Genomic DNA, 20,295 nt, shown 5'->3' with positions numbered 1-20,295 from the left:
TGTAAATATCTGAATCCTGTTTGTTTGTAATGTAATTGGTGGGTTCAAAGTGTCTGTGTGCATGTTCATAGGGGAAAGGTCCAGAGAAAGGCCATCAATGCCATCTACAGCCTGCTGTGTTCTCATGATCTTGACCATCGCTGTGTTAAACCTGAGGTCAGAGCCAAGGTGGCTGCTCTCTACCTCCCCCTGGTGGGGATCATCATTGACTCCACCAATTACCTGGACTTCACCGGTAAACACACACACACACACACACACACACACACACACACACACTCATGTAGATTTCATACGTGTTCATTCAGTTACATAAAGCCCTAAAATTGGTTCTTTGCCTTTTCTGAAGAACTGAGCTAATAGTTTTTCCTCTAATTTTTCAATTTGTCATTCCACTGTTGTGTAACTTTAATTTGAAGATTTCGTTCTGTTTTAACTGTATTTATTTGTTTACAGTTACACAGAGGCATTTAAACATGTATTTACAGATGTGTTAATGCTTGTTTCCTGCATCTGTTTAAACTCTGAGAAACACATAGAAGTGTCAGAACCTTTGTACATTTAAGGCTCTGAGTTAATCCTGTGTGCTCCAGCCCTCTTCTCCAGTTTGACATATTTGACCCCTGTTTGTCTCTGTAGTTTCTGACACGCGCGGCGGAAAAAACAAAACAGGCGGACTTGAGGATGACCTTGAAAATGTCCCACCCATCAATCAGTCTGTTGCTATGGCGATCGCTGGGAACCCCTTCAACACACTGGGACGAAATGTTCTCGTTTCCATGGCGTCTATGGTAAAATTCTGAAATTATTTTATAATCTGAAGATGACAACTGATTATAGTGTGCTTTTCATTGTTTTTAAAAGTTCAAAAGTGCATCTGTGTATGTGTTGGCGTGATTGATTCTGTAAGTATTCTGCCTCCTAACAGGTGAGCTGCACTGAGGCAGATTGATTAGCTGTCAGAGCCGCACACACACTTCATCCATCCTGAAAAATCGCACACACATACATACACACGCACACACACACACACACATGTCTGCAGGAGATGGTTTATGGGCAGGCATTGCCATCATAAGTGAACAGGGTCGTCCTCCCTGACAAACACATCCATCAATTGTAGCTACAGCAGCAACACAAGCACTAACACTGAACACTGCCGTTCTATTCCTCTTTCTCTGCCTCTTTCCAAGAGATGAATCAGTTCCGTGTATGTTGTTACATGAAATACTGTTGTGGAAAAACTGATTTTCACACAACTTAGCCATCGGCCTGGTATCCATCACAAATCCAAACATGGCTGCCAGAGCGCTTGTTCCTCATTTTCAGGCTGTTCCCCTTCAAACAGTGTTTGAATCTTTTACTCTTAGCAACAGAAATGGTTTTTAACATGGAGCATATTTTCAAATAAACAAGTGATGTTTCTGATTACATGCTACAAATTTGATGTTGGTTCTGGTGAACTTCATACATTCCTGCTGTGGAACAGATACCTGGAAACCAGGTTCTAGGTGGGGCACCTAGAGCTCTAGGAGGTTAATGACTACATTTATCAAAGGTGCCACACAGTGAAGCAGCAGTAGCCCTCTATAGTAGCGATTCATCATCACACAAATGAAGGCAAATTAATCTGCAGCGCCTATTAAGACGGGGATGTGAACAATACTTTACTGAAACCAGAGTGAAAGAACTGTCCCGGCATATTTGTGGTTTAGAGAACCTTGTGAACAATGTAGGGTTAGTTTGTTAAATACACCAAACACTGTATAACTCCTTGGGGGAAGCAGGAAACTACCACTGACACTATTGCGGATTGGTCTTGGGTTAACTACAATAAAATTATGTGCACTCATTTTAGTGTTAAGCATTTTGGATCAAAGCATTTCCTTGACTATCTGTTTTAATATAATATGTGCTGAATAATTAAAGGATGTTTACAGAGAAATTTTTTTTTTCCTCTGTATACATTGGAATCCATTTTGTATTCATCCCTTTGATTTCATTTGTGATAGGTACAGTAATTGCTTAGTCTGGATGCACATACAGCAGATGCATGTATGGATGTTTGTGTGTATTTTTCTGAGTGAATGCAGGAGCTCTCTGTCTTTAGTGAGAGCATCATTATACCACATCACACTGCATGTCTGACTCTTTCCTCTTCTGCCTCCCAGCAAGGTAAATCCATAGCTACCCTGGCAGCAGACACCAGTCGGCATCTGTTGGTGTGTTTCCTGTGGGTGATGAAGAACGCTGATAGAAGTCTAATTCAGCGCTGGACAGTAGACATGCCTTCCTCACAGCTCAACAAGCTGCTGGAGCTCCTCACTATCTGCGTGTCCTGCTTTGAGTATAGGGTCAGTTTGCTCCTTTCTCAAGTGTTTTATAGTGTTTTGTGTCAGTGCAGTTGCAACAGTCAGCTAAATTAATTTTATGTTCGTACAAATACATATGGAAACTGTGCATCGGGGATGGCTGTGTATTTGTATCTTGTCTGCATATATATTTATCAAAGATGTTAAGTCATTATTAAAAAATTTCTAACTGTATGCATCTTGTTGTTTGTACCTTTGGAATATGTGTTTATGTGTGTTTGTAGGGTAAGCAGAGCAGTGACAAAGTAAGCACCCAGGCCTTACAGAAATCTCAGCAGGCCAAGTTGCAGCTGGAAGAAGCCCTGCTGAGAGGAATGGGAGCCCGCGGGGAAATGATGAAACGAGTTGGAGGTAGTCTATTTCCTTGCACTTTAAGGACTACAACTTGAAATTGCTTTTCTGTCACATTTAGAATTGCAGTATTTAAAACTTTTGCACATGAACCACGTGTAAAACTAGTGAGCACTCTCACTAGTTTTCAGAATCTTATCAGCGTTTTATAAATGTGCGGTCAGCACCAGATTCAGGTTACTGTGTGCCTGGGCATACTCAGTCTTCCTGTGATAGTCAGCAAGTTTGTAAAACCAATATGCAACATTTTAAATATGAGTGTACTTTAGGAGAACTATATAATACAAAAATTCTCACACAAGTTATCTAATTTGTTATTTGCTCTGCTATTGACCTTTTCTCAATGTTAAATCATCTGTTGGGTTTAGTGCATAATCTGTGCTGTGGTACATATGCATAATAGTTTTTTCACTAGTTGCTTTCTTGAAAGGATCGTCTGCGTTTCAATCCCTGACAGGAACGGATAGGACCATGGGCCAGAGAGAGAACCTGCGGTGGAGGAAAGACCTTACTCAGTGGAGACAGACGAATGACAGACAGGATAAGTATGTTAAAACCTTTGTGCCTGACTCCCAGTTTTCCAAATTTTGCTTCTTCTGTGTCGTCTCAGTTTTGTAATTTTTTTTTTTTTTTTGCTTTCCTTATCTTCTCCTCTCCCTTAATATCTGTCTCACTACCATCACCTTCTATCAGGACTAAAGCAGAGTTGGACCAGGAGGCTCTGATCAGTGGAAACTTAGCCACAGAGACAAACCTCATTGTGCTGGACCTGCTGGAGACCATCGTACAGGTCAGAAAACACTGTTCATTACCTGAACCCATGCAGTATCTTACAGCACTGTATGGACTATTCTGAACATATAGCACAGAACATATACTGTATGTGCACATAATCAAGCCTTGCAAGTAATGTTAAGTTTCTCAAGCTTATGATGTTTTGGTGTTACTGTATATTATGTTTAACTTTATTGGAAAGTTTTTGTAATATATAGGAACTGAAAGTCAACAAGAAATTATCTTTCATTAGCAAGCCCTATTAAAAAATCCATTTATGTGTTTGCATAATTGATATACCAATAAAGTTCCTGACTGGGTATTGACAGGAACCCTGCTCAGCTTTCTTTGGAATGGCTTAAAAGCACCAAGCCAAACCAGAGTCATAAAGTGCGTTATCACTCAGTGAATTGCCATAAAGCAGAGGAGAAAATTGGTTGAATGCAAAGGCAAATGTTTTTAACTGCTGAGACTGAACTCTTATAATATTCAATGTGGGGAAAACAAAGATGGCCTAATCTACTGTCTACACATGCAATGCTTTTTTATCTTTATTTGAAACATGTCATAGACTGCATATCAACCCATCTTTGTCTTGTAAAGCATGTACTAATTATCTGAACACTTAAAACATTTACTTTTGCATTCAAGCAGGTTCCCTCAGGTGTTATCATGTGTCTCTTATGATTTGTTAATTCTTCCATCTGTCTCATGTCCAGGCGGTGCCATTGGCGGAGTGTAAAGACAGCGTGGTTGGTGGGGTGTTGAAGGTGTTACTCCACTCTCTTACCTGCAGCCAGAGTACAACTTTCCTCTCTCACACCTTCAGCACACTCAGAGCGCTTGTTGTCAAGGTACTTTCATTATATGTGTGGTGTGTGTGTGTGTGTTTGATTTCACTTTGTGGAAAATCAGGAGGAGGTGAGTGGGTTGGTGTGTTTACATGAACACTATCTGTGTCTAAATTAAATGTTCTTATTTGTTTGTGGGGGTGGAAAACTGCTGATACAAGCCAGATTATTTATGTATATATGCGTGTCTGTGTATACTACCTTGTGTGTCTGGCATTATTTGCCCATATGTGTGTGTTTGTGTGCAGTTTGGGGACCTGTTATTTGAGGAGGAGGCGGAGCAGTGTGCAGACCTGTGCCAGAAGGTGCTTCAGTACTGCAGCAGCCCTGTTGATGAGAACAGGAGCCAGGCCTGTGCCACCCTCTATCTCATCATGAGATACAGCTACAGCAATGCCAGTGTAAGGAGACACACACAGAAACATGTAATCACATATAAAAGACGATGCTGTTTTTTTATGTTCCAAAGGGTTGTAAGGATGCACACGCAAATAGAAACACACACACAAAGCAGATGTGAGGCATGTGTTACCTTTCTGTCAGATAAAACCCCATCTAACATCGAAGCTTGCAGAAGAAATTGCATTTATGTCAGATTAAATCTAATTCAAGTGCACATGAGAGTTCAGAATTGCTTATGATACATGTTCTCATGAAGGCACACAGAGGCAGGGAGTCACACACATCTTATCCCATCTTCCCCGCTTTTCCTCTCCTGCTCGGCTTTAATGTCTTTTCCATGTCTATTTTGAGCGTGCCGCAGAAAGTTTCTGCTGAAGGATGTGTCTCTGAGTAGAGAGCAGAGAGATATGTCACTGTCTGCCTCCCCATGTTCCTACCCCTCTTTAACTAATGACAGCCAGACCTCTGTGTGTGTGTGTGTGTGTGTGTATGTGTGTCAGTACATATGCATGTGTGAATGTGTAAGTATATGTGCCTCAAGGGCAGGGAGAGAGAGAATGTGAAAGGGGCGGAAAGGAGAAAATCATGATGGAGATAGAGCAGTGTTTTTGCCAGAGGTGAAGCAGCGATGGAGGGAAATAAAAACGAAAAGGAATAGAAAATTGAGAAGAGACAGATCTGAAGGAAGGGAGGTTTAGGATAGAGTATCTTCTTTCATTTTCTCTGCTGGTTCGATAAGTCCTGTTGCAGTCGATATTTCCTGTGTTTACAGTCTGTACACTTTAATGAAAGTCAGACACCAGCCTGTGGAGCACACTTAAACACACACACACAGTATCTCCAGTTTGAAGAGAGTATTTCCCCTCTCCGTGTCCCAGCGCATGTTTGTTTATATGGTGTATACAGAGGGAGCTGTGATCTGAATTAGCGTAGCAGACGTATGACTCATTCATACAGAACTTACTCTCTACCTCTTCCTTTGTTTATGTTTTCATCCCTTCATCCACCCTCATCTTGCTCTCTGGGTTGTCACACACACTATTTTTTCTCTTTACATGTCTTTGGTTTTAGATTGTGGTAATAAAAGGAGAAAAGACCAGAATTTTTTTTTCCAGAAATGGAAGAAATCACTAAAAACGGACACCTGCGTTTAAAACTTTATGGAAAGGTTGGAAACAAAGAAGGAAAAAGGGCAGATGACAAAGAAAAGGAGGGAGAAAGACAGAGGATTATGTGTTGACTTAAGCTATCATTTAGGCTACTATTGAGCACACACACATACATGCACTCGCTGAGTTAGAGGGCAGTGATGGGTGGTTAGGCTCTGGCTCCATGCTCAGTTGAACAGAATGGGGCCGTAGAGATGATCCATGGGTGATTATGTCTCTGCTAATGGGAGATCATTTCCCGCTTAGCTGGTCATGCTGGAGATAGATGGGACTTCACACATACACGAGCACACTCTCTCTTACGCATACACACAGTTCTCACTGCAGAGGATGGAGGGGTGTTTGTCAGGCCTGTTATTTTGGACAGGTAGTGTGAAAAATGGAGAGACAAGGAGAGGGAAGGGGCAAGGGACAGAAACCAAGGATAGAAAACAACAAAAAACAGCTTAAATCTTGGATAAGTTTTAACTGCACGTTAGAAGATCCTCTAAACCAACCAAGCATAATTTTTGACAAATTAGTTCATTATTTAGAATAATTTGTTCTATCCAGTGTTTAATTTATGGATAAGACAATAGCTAGTAGAATGAGTACTAGTAGTAGAGGGAAAAGCAATAGTAATATTTGTGTATCATTTCTTTTTCCTACACCAGTGATACATTAGTCCTTAAGAATAAAAAGTAAATTGTAAAATGCTTATTGTAGGACAAGTCTATTATGAAACTTGAATCAATTAGGGTACCTTGAACCTGACAGTGACCTGTCTCTGATAGAGAACTTCTTTTGTTTGAAGTAAATACACACGCTGGCAATTATTGGAGGTTTAATGGTAACTGAGCAGTTTAGATGCAAAATATTTATATTTACATTTACTCATCAGATGCTTTTATCCAAAGTCACTTACAAGGTAGACAACACTAAGGCTTCAAAACTGTAGGGAGCCTTGAAGTAAGTGCTATGTACTAAATCTATTGAATAAGACAAAGTGCAAGGAGATCAGGTAAAGAAGTGCACTGAAAGTGCACAGTAAGTGCTCGTTAGACATGTTAGGGTGTTAGAGGTGTTAGGAGAGGAGGTGCTCTCAGAAGAGATGAGTCTTCGAGATATTCTTGAAGGTAGAAGAAAGAAGGACGAAATGTTGACTGAAGAAGGAATGCTCCTATTCATACAAAGTTAAATTTGCCTCTTATATTTAAGTGTGTCTTGTCTAACCATTTCTTTTTTTTGCTTTGCTGAGAAGGCAGGAAAAGGAAGAAAAAGTTTTCATTTCAGAGTCTGTGGAGTCACATGAAATTCAGCCTCACTAAGCTGCAGTTACACATCAGAAAATTTCACTTTGTCTCGCTGTACAACACTCAACACTGCAAAGCATGAAACACTAACATTCACTGATGTCCCCTCTGTCTCTGCCAGAACTTCTCAAGAGTGAAGATGCAGGTCACCATGTCTCTCGCCTCACTGGTGGGCAAGTCATCGGACTTCCAGGAGGAATACTTACGACGCTCACTCCGTACCATCCTGGCCTATGCAGAGGAGGATACTGAGATGCAGAACACTCAGTTGCCCTCACAGGTATAAAATAATACACACACACATACAACTACTGTATTACATTGCTGATATTGATTGTATTGTAGCCTCATTTCTGCCCCTTGTGTTTGTCTGTGTTTTCAGGTGGATGAGCTCCTAAGAAACCTTAACTGTATTTTGTCAGACACAGTGAAGATGAGGGAGTTCCAGGAAGACCCTGAGATGCTCATGGACCTCATGTACAGGTTAGAAACAAAAAGCATCGTCTGTAGAAGGCCGTCTCCCTGTTTCTGTCTTCAGTGTCTGTCTCTTAATGTCCCACTGTCTCCTCTCCTCTGTGTCTCTCATCAATGTGGTTTCTATCTATGTTGCGCTGCTGGTTCCTATTTCTCTGTGGTCTGGGCTGTTTTGCCTCTATTTGCTGCTCTCACTATGGTAACCATGTGGTAGCAGTTTAGTCTTCTGATTTGGCTTTGTGTATATGCAGATCCAAGTGGTGTGTGCGTTTGGGTTTGTGTGTGTACGTGGGTGTGTGTAAAAACACGAAGGGGAAACACTGAGACAAAGAGAGCATACATGTGCTGTGTGTTGATTTAGGCACTTTACCTCAACATGCTCTGATGTCATCTACATGTATCATTTATCATGCACCTTTCTGTTTGGGTTTTGGTCCCAGTGACCTGGTGAGTTTGCACATTTACCCACACTCACCCCTACATTTACCTCCAAGCTCCCAAACACACACAGGCCACTGACACAAAAGACATTTGCTCTCCAGATGCTTGAATTCATTTGTAAGTATAGAATAGTGACTCACCAGCTTTATAAATACATTTTTAGAGTGTTTTAAATTTATTCCAGTGTTGTTAGGCTAATGATTATTCATGTATTCCATGAACTGCCACCCTCACTCTCATGCTCACGTTTGTTGTATTTATTTTTGTAACTTTGTCACTTTGTGCTGCCATCTGACCCAGTCATTCTTGGGAAATAGATTTTAATCTCAATGAGTTTTCAACCTGCTTCAATAAAGGAAAAGGAGAGAAAGAAAAAAGGAAAAAAAAAAATCTGATAAATACCCTCCTTCTCTTCCTCTCCCCAGGATAGCGAAGGGTTATCAGACATCTCCTGACCTCCGTCTGACCTGGCTGCAGAACATGGCAGAGAAGCACAACAACAGGAAGTGTTACACTGAGTCAGCTATGTGTCTGGTGCATGCTGCAGCCCTGGTGGCCGAGTACCTCAGCATGCTGGAGGATCACAAGTACCTGCCTGTTGGGAGCGTCACCTTCCAGGTGAACAACGCAATAGAAATAGCAAGGAACTAATAATAAACACATGACAAGACTGACTGCAAAAAGCAACAATTACAGCCACACAAAATAACCATTCATCATTTGTTTGTTGTGGCTGTTGGTTGTTTTGTTGAACGGAGGCAAACCCTCCCCTGCACAACACACCACATCACACATCTCCCAATGGAATACTTCCAAATTTGGTTGTGTGTGTCCAGAGGGGGGAGCTGTACACTCATAACGTCAACATATAAATATGGTCCCCTGGTAGCTGTGCTTAACACAATCCCTTTGAAGATAGAGGGGGAAAAAGGCAAACGTGCTCCTGTGGGAACATGTGAACAGTCTGTTCCCCCTGAACTGAAAACAAGCAGTTGTATATACAACCAGTAACTATGATGATAGTGTTGAGCTGCATCACACAGAAGACCTCTGTGGTGCTCTGGTACAGGACACTTTAACCTGCAGCAGTCAGCGGGTCATTGATTGGATGGTCATCAAATTAGTTCCATTTCCCACTGTAGGACATCTCCTTTTAAAGCCAGCCACATGATTGATTATTTGATTAGGAGAGCTAATTGATTGATTAGCTGACTGATTTTTTTCCTCAGAACATCTCTCCCAACGTGCTGGAGGAGTCAGCGGTGTCGGATGACATCCTGTCCCCGGACGAGGACGGGGTGTGTTCGGGACGCTACTTCACAGAGAGCGGCCTGGTGGGATTGCTCGAGCAGGCTGCTGAGCTCTTCAGCAATGTGAGACAATGAAGCTGCACTGATACTTCAAATATTTATGTTTAGGGTTAACATAGAAACCTGTAGCTGTCCATACTCCATACTAATTCTTATTAGGTTTTAAGTATGCTGTGCTTGCACACTGGAAAAGTGAGAAAAATAAATATACATATTAAAAAGCAAATGTTACATTAAAAAAAAACATTTAGTTTATATTTTTAGTGTTAATTGCAAATGTTTTCTCTTTATTAATTGTATGTGGTCATACTAACCGGCGGAAATGGCTGTCTCATCAGGGTGGTCTCTATGAGGCAGTGAACGAGGTCTACAAGATCATCATACCAATCCTAGAGGCTCACAGAGATTTCAGAAAACTGGCATCTACTCATGACAAACTACAAAGAGCCTTTGATAACATCATTCAGAAGGTAATAACTATATGTCACTGTCAGAAATTAGAAAACCAGTAACATGCTGTAGCTGATCTTTTGCAGAAAGGAAAAGCATTCAAAAATAATTTGAGTGCCTAAATTTCCTTATTCAGTATTTCTGAAGTAATAGAATGTGTCCCTTTAAAATGACTTTGGAGGACTAAGACCCTTGAAAAAGACAAGGAACATTAGTGTTGTGTTCAATAAAAAGAGGTTTTTTTTTCAAATACTTTATAGGCATATAGAATTTTTAAACTAAAGTCTTCAAAGCCTTCTTCGCAATAAAGATCCCATAAAAGGCTATTACCATAATGAAAAAGAATATGTTACTGATGTCGTAGTGATTAGAGACCAATATAAACTAATAATTAATTCTAATAAATTCTTCTCTGTGTTTTCCTACAGGGTCATAAGAGGATGTTTGGAACCTATTTCCGGGTGGGTTTTTATGGGGCCAAGTTTGGTGACCTGGACGAACGAGAATTCATTTACAAGGAACCGGGGATCACACATCTGCCTGAGATATCACACAGGCTGGAGGTACAAGAGAGGAAAGCGTGTGTGCATGTGCACTAATGTGCATATTGTGAATTAATGTATGATTGCACTGGAGTGAAATGGGAAGACGGTGCCTGGCTGGACTGGTGGAATATGATAGCAACTGAGAGACTCTGAGAGTGAGCAGAATGTCGCCAAGTTGCTTGCTCACAGGGGAATGTTGCATCTCTGTAAATATTAGTATAAAGAGTATGGTCTACATCTGCTCTATATGAAAAGTGCCCTGAGATAGCTTCTGTTGTGACTTTTCTTGCCTTGACTGAGGGCAAGACTCACAATCATCCATTTGTTTTTAGTGAGACCTTGCAAATAAGTCAGTGGACTTATAGCCTTGAATGACAATGAAATTGTATGATATTTGCCCCGACACTCATAATATGCTGCATTATGAACAACAGTGTATAGTAACTATGCAATTTCCCCACTCCTAGAATTTCTACAGCCAGTGTTTCGGAGACGAAACATTAGTGATGATCAAGGACTCTACACCAGTAGACAGAAAACAACTCAACCCCAACAAGGTAGGAGATCATAAAGTCACACCACTGATTGCTGCTACATGTCTTTATGTTTCTAAGAACATTAGATAAATAAGAAAATATTATCAATAGAGAGTCTGTTAATTAATAAGGTATGAAGCAGAAGTATTGATTATGATATTATAAGCAGGAATGGAAATATGAATATGTATGCACCATATGTGAAGATACACAGAATCGGCAAATAATTTGCATTAATTGAATTTTTTTATTTATGCAGAAAAAAATACCTGTAATTTATTACAAAAGCTGACTATGTGTAAGGTGCACTTTCCTATTTGTCTGTTGTGTTGCATATAGTGAAAAACTGCCAGAAGAGGAGAACAGATTTGTATGCACACATTCGAAAGTATGCAAGCCAAAAATGAATAACAACAGTCCTAAAAATAAAGATTAGTCCAGAGGGAAGGAATGCAAAAAGACTGTATGAATAGACACTGCAGTGATGTGTCTTCCTTCCGCATCCTCCCTGCTGGTTGAGGCTAAGGCTGTTAAGAAGCACTGTACACTCTGATGGCTGTTGGCAAAATAAATAAATACATAAAAAAAACTAAAGCTAAAAGCTCTGAGTTTTTATTACAGTGACAGCCTGGTTTTATGAATCAAAAAAAACAAAACTAAACCAGCACTCCTCTCCAGGCATATATCCAGATCACTTATGTGGAGCCCTACTTTGATGACTATGAGATGAAAGACCGACTAACAAACTTTGAGAAGAACTTCAACCTGCGGCGCTTCATGTACACCACGCCCTTCACCAAGAGCGGACGGCCACGGGGGGAACTCCAGGAGCAGTACAAGAGAAAGACCATCCTCACCACCATGCACGCCTTTCCCTATGTCAAGACTCGCATCAACGTCATCCAGAAAGAGGAGGTAAGTGTCACATTCATGGTGTAGAATAGCCAGTGGCTTTTAGACACTTTCTCCACATTTGTCGCATGATGAATGCAGCAAGAAATTTCCTGACTTTTTTTTTTTTTTACAGTTTGACCTGACTCCTATAGAGGTGGCCATAGAGGACATGCAGAAGAAGACTAGAGAACTAGCAGTTGCCACACACAGAGAACAACCTGATGCTAAGATCTTACAGATGGTGCTACAAGGCTCTGTGGGAGCCACTGTTAACCAGGTAATAAATCAGCATTGCAGACATTTTGTGAATGAAGGCACTGCTTCCATTTTACACTCCTGTCTGTCACCTCATATTATATCTGAAATGATCTCGTACTTCATGTTTAACCAATGGCGGCTGTTCTCCTAAAAAAAATGAAAGCACTTTGTATCATACGTGGTCCTTTTGTCTCTTGAGTGTTCCTTCTTAATGTGCAGGGGAAAATAAACCAGAATAATTTACCTCTATTTATCTTATCACATTTACAGTTCCCATTGTAGTCACAGAGTGCAGGTGGGAGACATGACAGTGATCACACATCAAAGCCTTCACCCCATCCATAACCCTAATCCTTCCTTTGCTTTTCCCCTGATTTAGTTAAAACGTCAATTCATGGCCTCTCTTCCTTTCATGTCTCTGCTGCACGGCATGCTGAACCGGAGGTCTCTTTGATCTGATAGCTTCCAGGTCCTGCCAGCATGGTGAATGTTGGAGTAATGATGAAGCTAGCTACAGCGTCTCCGCTCCCTCCCCCTATGCTTTATCTTCCAGCGTCTAATCTGACAGGTCCCTCGCTCCGATCTGATGGTTGTATACATAACGCTAATGCTCAGCAACTCTGTAAACATATAACTCTTGACTGTAATCAGTACAGGAGGCTGGGTTTCTGTGTCTGAGCCCACAGCCCTGTCACCAGGGATTGAGGCCCAGGCCCAATGCGTTTATGATGCTAATCAGAGCTGTTTAACTGTGCCTGTTTAACTGTGCCTGTCGTGATGCAGGCGCTGTGCAAGCGTGCTGTGGTTTTATGATGAATATAAGTTAGGATAACAAGATCTCATACTGGGCAAATGGGAGCCAAATGGTGGGTGTATTCAGGGTTAGCTACGACATTAGCCGTGCAGGAGGCTAATCATGGTTCCTTCTCTGATCTGATCTCTTCCTCATGTTCTAGTTCAGTATCTTGGCCCTTAGTTGCATTAGGCATTCAGTTAGGAAGTCATTTCCCCCTGTATGAATAAGGAGCATTCTCATCTCTCCTTTGTTCATATACTCTCAAACACTTCCTCTCTTACCTCCTCTCTTTCCTTCCTCCACTCTGTTTTTGCTTTCTCTTTCTTTGTGTCTCTAACTCTGTCTCTTTGTGTTTGTCCCTTTCCTCCTCTCTCCGCCCCCCGTTGTAGGGCCCATTGGAGGTGGCCCAGGTCTTCCTGAATGAGATCCCAGCGGACCCAAAGCTCTTCCGTCACCACAATAAACTGCGCCTGTGTTTCAAAGAGTTTATAATGAGGTAAGATGCGATCAAAGAAACACCACCTAGTGACTACAGACTGTACCAAAGTTCAGAAAGTGAGGAAAAACACCACAAAAAAAACCCAACAGTTTTCATGGAGAGCCATAAACCTAAAGGAGTTCACCAACTATTTTACTTGAATTTGCATTTCTTCTTCCCTTTATTGTTACCAGTGGCTGGCACTGGCTCAGTAGGTGGAAGTATAGAGCAATACTTCAAAGAAATTTCTGAGTAGAAAGTGCAGTATCTGAGTGAAAGTCTTCTCCAGGATTCTCTGTGTATACACCATTACTGGTGCCAGTGCAGGAAGATAAAAGCACCACAGAAAGCTGTGAGTGATGGAGACTGATATCCTGCTGTTTAAGCCAAGTGTCAGTCAAGATTCGGAGGTGGAAGTGATAATTGCCACTAAATAGCAAACCAGATGAAAGTTAAACAGGTAGGGGGATTGTGAATTAATATAGCCCATTGTGACATGGGATATTTTTCATTTCCCATATGACAGTGGAGGATTTTTACTCATAATATCACTAAGCTGTTTTTCTTCTGAAATTGCAAAGGTTTATTGTTCCCAAGAGTTTCATTTTATTTTGAATATTCAGAACATAATTTAGACCGTCCTACCCACGGCAATGTGTCTGAGAATATGCTGATTTTGTGCAGAAGACTTGCTGTTGCGTTTATGAACGTTTGTGTAATGGTGTGTGCGCGCACGTGTGTGCAATTTCATCTTCTGGGCATGTGCCGTTTGCCTCCAAAAGGTGGTTTTCATTTTCTAACCCTCATGTCACATTCCAGCTGCCTTGATTGCTACAAGCAGGTTGGCAAATATTTACTGTAATTTCAGAAAGGTTTATTTCCCATCCTAAATCCAGGCAGGCTGGCACTGGACCTTTGTATGCCAATCTTCTTGACAGTGGCGTTTTAAAAAAAAATTACCCAGGAAAACACTGTTTTGGTCATCTTTTCCCCCACTCTTTCCTGTCACATTCAGAATGTCCCTCTCAGGCCTCACAGCGAAACATGTCATCTGCTGTACAGCTCATTACTTAAAACACTGCTTTTTAACTGCTCACTCATTACTGTGAACAGATGATCTGTAATGTTCAGGCTAGGTCTGTGTGATATACATCAATATTGCAATAGTAAGTGATAAATTGAATTAATGTCTAAAATAAGAAAAAAATAGAATCTTGAAAAAAATAAAAGTACAGTTGCTTTGCAAAAGGCGTCTCAAATGCTAATGCCATTTGTTTTGTCACAAGCTGCAAATACAGCTGTTGCAAATACAGGAGTCGTCAGACATATATATAGCCAAACATGTAGATATTCATCAGGAGAATTCGTTTTAAATTTTTCAAACCAAGCAGTCAGATAGAGAGCTACATTTTAGTAGATGTTGTACATGGCTTGGTAAATCCTTTACTCTTGTGAACTGCCATTAATGCTCATTGCTCCATGTATTTACCATATCTGTTACGCGACATCGCAGTTTCCATATTACCCTCACTAAAAGCTAAGAGATAAACTCAGACATGTGTTTGCAATCATTCCCATCTCTCTGAGTTCCTACAGACTGCCCTGTATGTTGGCCATTATACATGTCATGAGAGAGGACTGCGGGCAGGCCCTATACCTTCCCTTTTGTCTTAGTCCAGCTCAGATCTTGTGGTGCTCTATCGCAAGGCATTTTCCTTTTTTCCAGCACTTAAGGGAGAAAAAGATTTTTATTCATTAGACATTTGAGAGTTTTACCTTTGCTGCTCCTTTAACTGTGTTTTGAAATAGCCTTATGGGTTATTTACAGTTTAGCTCACATTCTAGCAGAGGTACTTGGAAATCTCTAACAGGCATATAGGAGTTCCTTACAGTCAAGTACATTGTTAACTCATTTAGAGTTCTGGCATACAAAGGAGTCCAATTTATGTCAAGTAGTTACAGGATGTTGTTAGCATGAAACAGTACAGTGCATTTCTGGAGGTTTGAGGATAGAGAGAGGATTACTGCAAGATTGCTTTTCATCAAATCATTGCTGAAGCTGCTCTTAAGTTTGAGGATATTGCATTAAAAAGGTCAAGGAGTACATTCAGCTCTTTTTTTCATCTCACGCAATGTCACTTGAGAAAATGGATTTCGAAACTGGTCCCACCATTCTGTGCTCTCTGTCCTGTAGGTGTGGTGAGGCAGTTGAGAAGAACAAGCATCTGATCACATCAGACCAGAAAGAATACCAGCAGGAGCTGAAGAAGAACTACAACCGACTGAGAGAGAGCCTGAGGCCTATGCTGGAGAGAAAGATTCCTGAGCTCTATAAACCCATCATCAGGCCTCGGCTGGAGAACAGGTAAACAGACCCACCAAGTCAAAGAGCCAATGCTGTTTTGACAGGAGGGACTGAGGTGGAAAAAACACTTGTCACTGATCTTTTTATCACTCTGTATGATTGCTGAACACAAAGTAAAGTGAGAACAGATGGATTTGAGCAGAGATCCATTCACACTGTCAGTGTCACCTTTACAAATATTTATAGCTGAAGCAGTGCCACAGCACACAGATTGAGAGTTGAACCCAATACCATGGCCGAATTGCACTCATGTATTAATAAAAAACGATTGCTCATGTGCGTAAGTGCTTTTATTATCAACCATGATAATCATGGTACATTTTGTAACAGTGTATTTCCATGCTGAGGGATGATCATGTATTTATACTTAAACAGCAATTTTTTTTCTATCATTTTCTATTAGTTACTAAGCCATCACTGTCTGTACTGACAGTGTATTAATACCAACAAAACGACATGAAAATGTAAAAAAAAAAAAAGAATATATATATATATATATATATATATATATATATATATATATATATATATATATATATATATATATATATATATATATATATATATATATATATATCCCTGTTGATACTGGATTTTTAAATCTGGCATTACAGTTGTAAAGAGTGAGAAACTACTGATTGGGCCGTGCTCATGGAAACTTTTACCCTATGTCTCTACTGCCCTGATTGTTCCTCCTCCTCCTCATAATCATCGTTATTCCTTATCATTTATTTGTGCCTTCCCACCCTGCTTCTCTCATCAACTGTCCTCTCCCTCTCACAGGGATTCCTTCAAACGTCTAAGTTTCCGCAAAACTCAGGAGGAAAACTCCTGAGATTCCACGGTTTGTCTCAGAGAGAGAGCTACGGAGAGGAAGGGGAGACTGTCACTCAGCTGAGAGAGGAAAAGAGAAGATAAGATGAAACGGGAAAAAACAAGGAAAGGAACTGCTGGTGATAACCTTGCACTTCTTTGTGCGGGAGCAGTTCATTATGTACGCAATGGAGGACTCAAGTTTCTTAAGAATCCAGCAGTGTGTGAATGTGATGTATGTCCACTTTTATGATTTCACAGTTGTTTGTTACAGGAGGCAAAAGGAGAGTGAGCACATAAAAATAGGGGAGTGGGAATATCAAGCAAAGTGTAGCTTATTGAGTATTTCACTGTATAATCTTCAGATGCTCTGGCTCTGTTGATTTCCTTTTTTAGATATCTGCAAGTCCTAATAATGCTGCAAACATTTCCTGTGAGTTGGTAAAGAAGCAGACTAGAGTTCCTATCTGAGGTTCATGTTGGCCCAGAGACTGTATGCGTGCCAATAATTCTCGTGTCCTGTTTGTATGTGTATGTAAATGTATGAATAGATGAGGGTTTATTTAGATAATGTCTGGAGTAGAACATTTTAGTGCCATACTGACGTCACTTTGTACTCAGTGATGATAAATGATTCTGCTATGTGTTAAAGGGTCTCTGAAATTCCACTTTGGGCATGTATACATGACACGTGCCAGTTAGAGCAGGTAGAGTAAGGATGTATTTCTGCACTTGAAAAATAGATACAAAGTCCTGTGTTAACTCTTAAGGCCATTCTTGTCTTACTATTGTTGGACATACAGTACCTGGCCCTGTAGCTAATAGAAAAGTTTAACTTATTAAGAGTTGTCTGATGTAATTTCACAGGAGGCAGATAGGCTTATCTGAGGCTCTAAAATACACAGCTTATCTCCACATCTTGTATACACTGATCAGCCACCATATTAAAACTGGTAGCTGGTTAATGTTATGGCTGATCGGTGTATAGTAGAGGTATTACATCAGATAATTACAAACATGTTTACATAGGTATGGAAATCTATTTTGCATTTTATTTTATGGAAATGTATTTTTAGATTTAAAAAAAATAGCAATAATAATATTAATTGGAAAAAGTATTCAGTAGGCAGGATTCAGTGACTGACTGTGCTGTAACAATCTCAGTGTATGTTCCAGTAATTTCAGTACCTGTTTGTACATAGACCGCTTCTTAAAATACACACAGTGCCAAATTTAATTTCTTTCTTATTTACTTAGGAATTGAGATACTTAACTAGAAATGCAATATTTTGAAAAGTCACTCCACACAACTGTGCTTTGCAGTGTGAACCATGTTTACTCCATATTTCAGAATACATTCCAGAAGAGAAATGCTTTGGAGTATGAGTTAGTGACAGCCTGATTTTATGTGAAATCCATGAAACAGCTCATTTCATTGTTATGTTGCAGCTCATTACTGTATTTCAGTAATATAAATGTGCTTGGCTTTTCAAAATTGGGTATACATTTTTATATACATTATTAATACTTGTTTGAACTGTTTCCAGTTACATCTCTTATTTATGAAAAGTTGAATGTTTTTTAAAATGGCTAAATAACATGAAAAAGTTCTACAAAATGTGTATTAATTATTAATTAAAATGTACACCTATTTTTGAAACTTGCAGGATTTTGCTGAGACCTGGTGTTATATTGGTGGTACTCGACCACCGGAGACTGCATTTATGTTTCTGATTGTGATATTTTTATGTTCATACCTGTTGTGTTTTATTAAATGTGGAATTTTAACTTGTCATGCATTCAATGCTGTTGAAGCACCTGAATAAAACTTAATATATGCACATTTGTCACCACTGTGTTTAGTGGCTGTTTTTAAATTGGTTGAATATATAGGCTACAGGTTTTAAATAAACAAATAAAAACAATTCTGTATTTCTTACATTAATTCATTTAAAAACGAATATAGAATATTATGGATGATCTCTTTAGTACCATGACAATTACAGCTTATTTAACTTCTAAATAAGCGAGAAAAAAAATTATCTCAGTTTTTTTTTTTCTTCCAATAAATCTCAGACAGCCTAAGTGCGTTAATACAACGCCAGATTAAGAAGCGGGGAAGAATTATGGTGATGAACTACAATCTGGCGCAGTCGCGTCAGTGTGACGTCATCGCGGCGCGACTTCGACATTACGGATACAGGTTTGTTTGTAGATTTAATTCGCGGCAAACGGGTGCTTGTGGTGCTCAGGGTTATGTTGGTAGTTGTTTTGTAAAATATTGTTCAATGCAGCGTCGGCTGCAGTGAAGCTGCTGATTCCTGACGGCTCCGCTGCTTTAGTTTTTGAACGCGCAGTCTTGAATGACTGAGAACAGACTCCTGATGTGAAGTTGACCTGAACTCTGTTGCTAATGTCAGTCTGTCAACTTAGCTTCACAGCAACAAAGTTTAACACTCCAACCGGGAACTGATACTTATCTTTGTGAGTCACGACGTGTTACTGAGATGCCATGTCTTCTCATGCGACTTCAATATCTATGTATACCTGTGTCAATGTGCGTAATCCTCACTAAAACTTAAAACTTATTTCTACTTTTACTGTGTAGCCAGCTTATAATTAAAAAAATATATATATGAGGGCTAACCCTTGAACATTAACTTCTGTGTGGTCTGAATTTAGCACGCATCAAAGGCAAGCTCTTACTTGTTTTGCCTGCAAGGACACTGTATATGCCCTGACCTGCCATAGTTTAAACTTTCACAGAAGTCGTTAAGTAGTTAATAAGCTTTATGTATTTAATCTCTGTCTTTATTCCATTAAGCAGATAGCAACCCCTGTGGAAACTGGAGCTGAGTTTATTACAAAGAGAAAAAATTTATCAGATATACAGCGATCGGCCTCAACATTAAAACTAGTAACTGGTTTTAATGGTCCTAAACTGGTCCTTGGGCATATGGATGCAAGCACTAATGCAAGCACTAATATAACTATTGAAACTAATACTAATGCAATTTCAAAAATATACTAAATTCAGTCATAGCACCAGACATAAACCCAAACTTCAATCGTATAATTACACATAACACTATACAGAAATAGTCACAAATACTATGTCTGTATCAAATTAATGTTGACAACACTGATTTCTTAAAATCCATTTTTTTTCAATGGAAAAAGTACGTAAATCTACACGATTTGAAAGTATCAGGAAGCTTGTTCCATTCCTTAGTGACCTCAAATAAAATTGATTGTGCAAAGGCAGAGTCTCTTTTAGGCATTCGACAGTCACGTCTTGCAGTTGACCTTGAAGTTCTGATATATTCCTCTGAACAGAAGTTGCACTAAGCTTTTCAGTGGTGGAGGTGCAGTATAGTGAGTTATTTTAAACACTAATGAATTCCTCAATACAAAAATAAATTCTCAAAGTTCAAGTGTGGAGCCTCTCTTTTGTTATTTAAATCTGTATGAACGGTATGCAGAAATACAGTGAACATAATCATCTTCCCGGAAGTGAGTGTATAACTATACTTAATTTAAGAGCATAGTTAGGACCACAGTGGTCATACACTTTGGATGGATGGATGGATGTGGATGTTTTTAGCAAACCTCTAAAAGGTGAGAGAGAAATGTGACAGCTTTTCTCCTTTTTCCTGTAGCTGTGTATATTATCCCCTGTTTTTGTGTGCTTATAATTTTATGAATATACTCCTGCGCTGAAGGT

At 39.8% G+C, this 20,295-nt stretch overlaps 1 protein-coding gene across 3 annotated transcripts in view; it reads left to right on the top strand.

Annotated features, from left to right (window-relative positions):
• The window catches only part of dock8 (dedicator of cytokinesis 8), a 50,785-nt gene extending 32,364 nt beyond the window's left edge, over positions 1-18,421 (top strand). For all 3 annotated transcript variants that reach the window (XM_041041587.1, XM_041041586.1, XM_041041588.1), the window contains 20 exons: positions 72-235; positions 640-791; positions 2,172-2,354; positions 2,597-2,723; positions 3,181-3,268; positions 3,417-3,513; positions 4,217-4,351; positions 4,597-4,749; positions 7,333-7,491; positions 7,594-7,694; positions 8,552-8,744; positions 9,356-9,499; positions 9,775-9,906; positions 10,315-10,449; positions 10,899-10,988; positions 11,646-11,882; positions 11,995-12,138; positions 13,305-13,411; positions 15,588-15,758; positions 16,542-18,421. In XM_041041587.1, the coding sequence (XP_040897521.1) occupies positions 72-235; positions 640-791; positions 2,172-2,354; positions 2,597-2,723; positions 3,181-3,268; positions 3,417-3,513; positions 4,217-4,351; positions 4,597-4,749; positions 7,333-7,491; positions 7,594-7,694; positions 8,552-8,744; positions 9,356-9,499; positions 9,775-9,906; positions 10,315-10,449; positions 10,899-10,988; positions 11,646-11,882; positions 11,995-12,138; positions 13,305-13,411; positions 15,588-15,758; positions 16,542-16,593 (2,764 nt within the window). In that variant the 3' untranslated portion in view covers positions 16,594-18,421. The remainder of the gene's footprint in view (positions 1-71; positions 236-639; positions 792-2,171; positions 2,355-2,596; positions 2,724-3,180; positions 3,269-3,416; positions 3,514-4,216; positions 4,352-4,596; positions 4,750-7,332; positions 7,492-7,593; positions 7,695-8,551; positions 8,745-9,355; positions 9,500-9,774; positions 9,907-10,314; positions 10,450-10,898; positions 10,989-11,645; positions 11,883-11,994; positions 12,139-13,304; positions 13,412-15,587; positions 15,759-16,541) is intronic.
• Positions 18,422-20,295: the final 1,874 nt, after the last annotated feature.

This window comes from Toxotes jaculatrix, chromosome 7, assembly GCF_017976425.1.
Source record: "Toxotes jaculatrix isolate fToxJac2 chromosome 7, fToxJac2.pri, whole genome shotgun sequence".
Taxonomy (NCBI): Eukaryota; Metazoa; Chordata; class Actinopteri; family Toxotidae; genus Toxotes; species Toxotes jaculatrix.
This window is presented reverse-complemented; position numbering and strand designations above follow the sequence as displayed.